This window comes from Chaetodon trifascialis, chromosome 24 (genome assembly GCF_039877785.1).
Source record: "Chaetodon trifascialis isolate fChaTrf1 chromosome 24, fChaTrf1.hap1, whole genome shotgun sequence".
Classification (NCBI taxonomy): Eukaryota; Metazoa; Chordata; class Actinopteri; order Chaetodontiformes; family Chaetodontidae; genus Chaetodon; species Chaetodon trifascialis.
The window spans coordinates 5,527,593-5,535,029 of record NC_092079.1 but is presented as its reverse complement, the minus strand read 5'-3'; the positions used below and the strand labels follow the sequence as shown (position 1 = coordinate 5,535,029).

The 7,437-nt window shown below is 44.5% G+C and overlaps 1 protein-coding gene across 1 annotated transcript; it reads right to left on the bottom strand.

The window, feature by feature from the left end:
* Window positions 1–1,100: 1,100 nt before the first annotated feature.
* LOC139351971 (homeobox protein engrailed-1-B-like) lies at window positions 1,101–6,778 on the bottom strand. Its single transcript, XM_070993894.1, has 2 exons — window positions 5,940–6,778; window positions 1,101–2,994 (listed from the first exon to the last, which is right to left on the bottom strand). The coding sequence occupies exons 1-2, from the start codon at window positions 6,478–6,480 to the stop codon at window positions 2,675–2,677; spliced, it is 861 nt and encodes a 286-aa protein (XP_070849995.1). The 5' UTR covers window positions 6,481–6,778; the 3' UTR covers window positions 1,101–2,674.
* Between the last annotated feature and the right edge of the window lie 659 nt (window positions 6,779–7,437).

Below are 7,437 nucleotides of genomic sequence, written 5' to 3'. Positions count from 1 at the left end.
ATTAAATTATTCCCATTATTGCTATGGACCCCCAGGAAACCCCCTTTAAGGACCCCTGGAGGTTTCTGCTGCAGGGAGGCCTGATAGCTACAGACAGTTTACCTGAACCTACCAAACTGCTGCAGTTCAACATAGAAAAACAAGAATCCAGACGTTAGATCTGAACTTTCTTATTTAATAGAAATTGCTATGTTGTGGGTAAAATCGTATGTTGGGCTCACTTCTTGTGGTGTCAGCCTTTTTCTAAACAGCGCAATTCAATGCACCCATTAACAGGCGCTGCACACATACCCAGCCTGCTCTGAAGCTGTGCGTATCGTCATGAAGAGGCTAATTAAATAAATAAGGCCAAATTTTAAAGATGAAACCTTAATGAAATCCGAGACCTTCAGAAAAACCTGCCTATAAGCTCACGGCGAATCCCCGCTCGTCATTATTGAAATCAATTATTAGCACGCTGTGCTGCGCGCTTATTAAATCTCTGCTCCATAGGCAGAGCTGAACGCAAACGCAGCGGCAGCATTTGAAATAATTAAAAAGCCTGAAACGCGGAGGCCGTGAACTCCTCCGCCGCAGACCTCTGCAGGCTTGTTAGCTCTTAATTAAATAATCCGATCCGCGATCAGTTGTATGTAAGCGACCTAACAAACAGAAATGATATGAACCACGCCGCTCTGTGTGGCTGCTTGACCGTGCGTCACTTCAAACGCCCCCTTAGATCATTCGCTTTTTCATGAAATAAACAATCAAATCAAGGTGAGCTCTCTCCTCCTGCGTATTTGTATGTGTTAGGAAGAAAAAATTTAATATATTATCCTGGCAAATTATTCGGCACAAATAGTGGAAGCTTTGAAAAGAAATTGAGCTCACGGGCCGTTTGCATCTAAAGTTTAAGCCTCAGTTTACACAAGATGACTTGTTAGAAAAGGCTTTTTGCAACAGAAGGATGGGCTGGGCCTCATATTTGGCTGAAAAAAGCAGGATTACACCCACTGAATACTGGTTAGAATCAGTGTAAACTACATGGAGCAAATGAAAACTGGAAACGGATAAAAAGGGAAGGAAAAAATGCGCCTGATCTTGGATCTTTTGTGTGTGTGTGACTCATATAAACACATTGCTGAGGATATTTCCATAAAAGCGAATAGGAGAAATAATTTATTTGAAATACTTTGAGTAGTAAGAAGTAATTATCCAGCTTTCCCCTTGAAAAGACCTTGCCCTAATCAATTTGAGACTTCCAGGATATAAACATTTATCTCTTCTGCCACAGATGATGATGGGACAACTAAAATCATTAGTGTTTGTAGCTGAGTTTAGTCTGTTTTCCCCTCCAGCGTCCCATTGAAACATCCAAAACCTCCCATTTCTTGTTGGCATAATAACAGTTAGACAGTGCAAACAACTTTCACAAAATCAGACTTTTTTTTTTTTTTTTTTGCAGAGACCCTTTGTCTGCCCTCGCTGACCTTCAGACACACACACACACACACACACACACACACACACACACACACACACACACACACACACACACACACACACACACGCCATGTCACAGAGTTCACAGCCAGGCTCTATCAAACCTGAACCTGAGGTCACATCAGGGTGTCCCACAGACATTGTCCACTGACACAAACGTATTCACTCCATTAAAGCTCCTGCAAGAGTCTCTCTGAGTGAAAGTAGCAGAGATGGTAAATCTTGCAAAGGCCCAGAATAGATTAATAGGTGAAATATTATCCATTATGGAGAAACGAGCAGTGTCATATCGTGAAAGATGAACTGTGACATGGGACGTGTGTATGTGCGTGCATGCGCGCTGTATTTTCATATGTTAGCCTTTGCCCAATCACCTCTCTTAAATGTAAAAATAATACACATTTTAAATAATCCACGTCTTTACAGCTATGCAGCCAGGCCGAATTGAAAAGCCTGTTATTAATTTGCGGTTTGCTCCTTTAAATGTTCTGCCCTCAGTTCTTTTACAGCTTTATTTTATGTTCATGTGGGCGTTTTATAAGAATGTTGGGAAGGCCAGTTAAAGCCCTGCTCGTTGTTTGGTTTAAGTGAGGAAATAATATTAATAGTAGTTTCGTTTTAACATAATTTTCCCCTTAGAAATTTCAATCAGGGTATGTATACTGAATAACAAGTTTTAATCTTTTTTATCGCCCAAAACGCGGTTCTGCGCTTTTCTCCCGCATCATCAGTGGAAACGAATGGAAGAAAGAAAAGTGTAGGCCATCCATCAACCGTTCTCTTCCTTTATTTCAGACTACATGTGAGCATATTAAAATCTTTGGCTTGTTTGAGTCTGCGGGCTGATGTGTTGAAGGAAAATGTGGCGCAACTATGAGAGCGGGGGGGCACAAAAACCTATAGAGCCAATTAGACATCCTAAAAAGAAAGAGAACAGGCTGAAAAGATCCGGATGAGAGATGAGCCTGAAATTAAATATACTGTATACAACATGGTAACTGTGTGGCTATATAAACTTTAATAACGATCGTTCATTTATAGAATTATGTCCATATACTGTTACCGTAAACAGAAATCTGTGTTTTAAATAGCGTTTCCCCCACTTCCAGTTCTTTTTTTTTAATTATTATTATTATCTCCAAAAGCCAAAAGAGTCAGGATGCGGCCCTCGGCAGGGAAAAGTCCGGGCCCCTCACTCGCTCTCCTCCTTGTCCTCCTGCACGGTGGTCGTCGAGTGGTTGTACAGTCCTTGAGCCATGAGCTGCAGGGCCAGGCCGTTCTTGTAGCCGGTGGCCTTTTTAATCTTGGCCCTCTTATTCTGGAACCAGATTTTAATTTGGGACTCGTTCAGGTTCAGTTCCTGGGCCAGAGACTGTCTCCGCTGCTCCGTTATGTAGCGGTTGGCCTGGAACTCGTTTTTCAGTCTCTGCAGCTGCTCGGCCGTGAACGCTGTCCTGGGCCGCTTGTCCTCCTTGCTGCTCTTCTTCTTTTTCAGTTTCCGTGTCCTCGGGCCTGGTGTAGAAACAACAGTGGGAATAAAAGATTTATTCTACAGCTGCACCACGAGCACGACCATCAAATCTCCTGCTTGTATCGACTGAGCGTCCCTCTGATGAGTGATGATTGCGCCTTATGATCTGTCAATATGATCAAATGTAGGTCACCAAAGCGGCTTCTGCGCTGCTCGGTGCGTAAAGCACACTGAAAACTGTCCTGAATGGATATTTTTTAGAATGATTTCACCGCCATCCTGGGACGAGAGCGGCTTGCTTCACTCCAGTTCAGTTTGGGCTCAGGTTACAGTAAAAACACGGCCGGCTATTGGTCCTAAAACCAGCGTTTAGTCAGTGTTACAACACAACTAAATACCACAGTCAGAAAACACTCCTGCCTGCTGCTGACTCAGGGCAGTGGCTTGGTGGTGTGCGAAAAGCAACGACAAATCAAGGGTGGATGACAGTATTTCCCCCGCTTTTAATCAATAATAATAATAAATATTGACTTTTTCCTCCGCCACGCACTGCACCGCGGTTCATGTTGCAAAGCCTTACATTAACGCAAGCTTATTAATTAATATTAGAATATCTGGCCTCCTCAGGGCACGGATGTGTGTTCATGGCTTTAATGCATTCAGAAGAAGACAGAACGACGCCTTTTCAGGCAACACCAGAAACTTCCTGCACACGCTTAGAATGAGTTTGTAAAATGAACAGGCTGGTTTTGTTGCGATGGGAAACAGCGCAGACGTCTGATCTGCAGACGTAGAGTAGATCCTAGCAGGCCTCTGATGCAGGCCCGTCACATCTGACTTGTTCCCGCGCCAGAACAAGCAGCAACCCGCTGCCACGGTTCATATCAAAGAAGTCGCTTTTGACAAGAGTCCCGCTGCTGCCTTCACAGCTCCACGCCAACGCGGATTTCGTTGCAAAACTCCCAAATTCTGCAGCGCAATTCATGGAATCCACCCGGGCCGAGGCTACTTCATCATCTAAACGTGGCTGCAGCGCCGCGTTGACGTGAGGACACATCTGGCCGAGGTGCGTGCGTCAAATACGGCTCAAGTAACAAAAATGCAACGGTGACTTGGTCGCACAGCTCGAGCGGCGTCGGAGCGCACACTGTCATTACAGAGCCTGTAGTTAGACTCACTGCCCGCATTGTGAGGGGATTTTAGCACGCTGCAGTCAACGCATCGTGCAGTCAGACACGACTGACATAAGATGACTGTTAATTTTATACAATGGCGACCACGCAATTAAAGGGAGGCTGCAAGGAAGCAGAATAATCCACCCGGATGGCGTGCGGGCCCAGAAAATACATAAACAAGAGGAGAAAAGACGATAAAGTCCAAAGTAAATCCATCATCACTGTAACACCGTCATGACCATGAAAAGTACAAACCCTTGAAAACCATCACGGACCATGTAGTGATTAACACACACACACACACACACACACACACACACACACACACACACACACACACACACACACACACACACACACACACACACACGTTCAAGCAACCTTAATGTAGCCTACAATCTATATTATTGTTCAGGTTTATTCACCAGATTAGTACATATTGTGTAAAATGATACTAACAGTGAGCCCTGGAGTTTGTGTGGTCAGTAGTTTTTTTTTTTCTTTTTCTATTATTATGAGAACACGTTCTGTCCTCTTTCAGATGTAAACTACACCCTGATGCATCCTTTTTCCGCCCTCCAACTGCGTCACCAAACACTGAATGAATCACACACATGAATCTGGACCAACATGAGCTGACAGTCACAAAACCATTGAGGGTCAAAGGCAGCAGGGTGTGGAGTGAATAAATACAAAACAAACAAACAAACAGTGAGAAAACCTCTCTAAATTAAGACATTCTCTGAAATGATCACGTTTTTGGTGTACTTGGGATTTTTTTTCTTATAAAACAACAGTGGAGGAGATTCTGATCCATCAGCACATCCCCATTATTTATTATATATTTTTTAAATCACTGTAAAGTCAGAACACTCATGTTACTAATTGAGAAAATCTACTAAACACTACATCTGAAAATAAGCCTTTGGCGTAATTTATTTGGGTCAAATGGGGAGAAAATCAAATCTGGAATAATATTCTCTTTTATTTTGAAATGACAGACATTCCAGGCTGATGGGTGTGATGGTGTGACGTTGTTTTATAGCCTTTTAAAAGTCATATTAATATATTTGTGCAATCGAATTCCATTTTAATATTCCGTCCATGCTTGATATTTTTGTACTATAGGTGTGAAACACTGCAGCACCATGCAATGCTTTTCTCCGTGCACGCCAAACCCAAATTTTGCAGCCTGATACTAACTCAGCTCCATTTTCCACAATTATCACCTTTCATTATATTTTTTTGTGAACATGTGCTGACGAAGAGAGAAACTGCGAAAGAAATCACCCAACGAAAACAAACTAAATTTGGCCAAGACATGGGGACACAATTGTACATTTATTCAGGAAAACTGGCGCATTAAGAGATGAAATTGCACTGAATTGCGTAAAAGAACATGCCGATTTTTGCGCAGACCAATTCTAAATGCCCTGTTACAATTATGTGACTCCATAGCCCATAATGCACTTTTGTGTTGCCATCTGCGTGCGTTTACTTCAGTGATCTTATGCTTCCCCTGCACGCTCTGCATTCATATCCATAATCATGTTTATTTAATAATGGCTGTTTAATATTTTATTTCAATTTTTTTTTTAAATCATCGGCTTTGATTGGCTGAATTAAAACCACGCTGCAGAAAAATTCACTATTAATAATACGCCAACGTTGAATCGCCTCGTGCCAATAACAGGTGGACAAAGATTGTGAAAGCAGGTATATGCTGGAGGACAGAAGAGTCAACCGAAGAAAAAGTTCCCCGGTGCCTAAACACCCCAGGCGGTGTAATTCGGAGACTACTAGCGCCTTACCAGATGAGGGCCGATCCGAGTACCGTGTACAGTAAACCCAAGCGGGCCACAGCAGCGGCTGGGCTTCCTTTCCGCTGGACGGGGATCCTCCATTGCTGCCGCTCATAACCATAATTGACGAGGGGCTGTCTGCGTATCTGCCAGTCCCGTTGCTCGCCGCTTCGCCCTGTTTCGACGAGTTCTGCTTGGACGAAGGCGAGGAGGACGTGGACGAGGACGACGCGGAGGAGGGCGACGACGAGGCGCTGTCGCTGCTGCAGTTTGAGTCCAGGCAGAGGCTGCCGGCGTGCGGCGGCCTCGCTCCCAGCGGGTTCACGTTTTCTCTGCCCGGCGTCTGGCTCCGGTCGCGGTAGCTCGGCTCCTTTCGGCAGCCGAAGTCCGGCCGGAGGATGTTGTCTATGAAAAAGTTCGTGGTTCTGTGGGCCTGCTGAGCGGCCTGGTGGGGTAAAATCAGGGGAGGGGATGGGAGGTTTGGCGAAAGGGACATGCTCTCCTCCTCGGTCGAGTCCCGGCTGCTGTTGGGCTCCTTTTGCTCTTCCATAGCTGGTGACGGTGAGAAATTTTGGCCTCTCCGTGCCAAACTCCACTTGTTGCTCGCTCTCCCGCCCCCCTATCGGTATCCAATTTAGACGAACAGCATGTAAAAACAAGCCGCTTCGCTAAAATAGAACGAATAAATACCTGTGTTAATTTTTAAAATCACCTACGTCTCCTAATAGCACTCCGAGCCCTGGCATAGCGAACAGCTCCACGTTATAAGCGGTGTCCCTGCCTCTCTCCCCGGCGCAGCATAATATCTGTGTTTCGCTCTTCCTAAACTCTCCTAAAACCGTTATCTCCCCCCGTGTGTGTTTTTTTTCCCTTTCTCTTACACCCAGCCGGAAGCACGTGTGCGCGTACACACGTGCGGCGAGCCAATCCGGCGCGGAGATCGTCCCTGTCACGATCGACGACGTCCAATAAGGGCTCGGGATGCGCCAGGAGCAAGCACGCGCGCGCACCGTCCGCGCGTAGTTCGATCGATATTTGCTGAGGCGCACGTGCGTACACATGTACACAGCAAAACAAAAACAACAGCGGGACAGCCACCATTGTAAGTGTTCCACAGAGCGACAGAAAGTACGTTTTTTCATTTAAATGCGCTTTATTAAATCACATTTATGGGTTTATGGACTGTTATTCACTTAGGCTACATGCTAAATGGAGATTCATCTATAAAAACAAAAAAACCTCAACATAATCAAATTAATTTATGAGAACTGAGATTTTTGTGTGCGATATCTCACCGCCTACACGCTCATTACCGGGCAGTTTTGCCTCTTTACATAATGCAAAAATTTCTTTCACAGGCCTCGAGTTGGCTTTGAATTTCCTTTTAGATATTTGACTGCTCACACAGAAAAGACAATTAGCCTCATTAGCCTAAATATGTCTAAAAATTAAGGTCGTGTGTGGATGAAATTGCTCATTTTGATTAAGAGCTGGGAACAGAATAGAC

What these genes read in the sequence shown, in the direction of transcription:
- LOC139351971 (XM_070993894.1), bottom strand. Translation starts at nt 6,480, where the DNA reads ATGGAAGAGCAAAAGGAGCCCAACAGCAGCCGGGACTCGACCGAGGAG. An exon ending in CTCGGATCGGCCCTCATCTG is followed by an intron (nt 2,995 to 5,939) that starts GTAAGGCGCTAG and finishes TTTCTACACCAG; the next exon opens with GCCCGAGGACACGGAAACTG.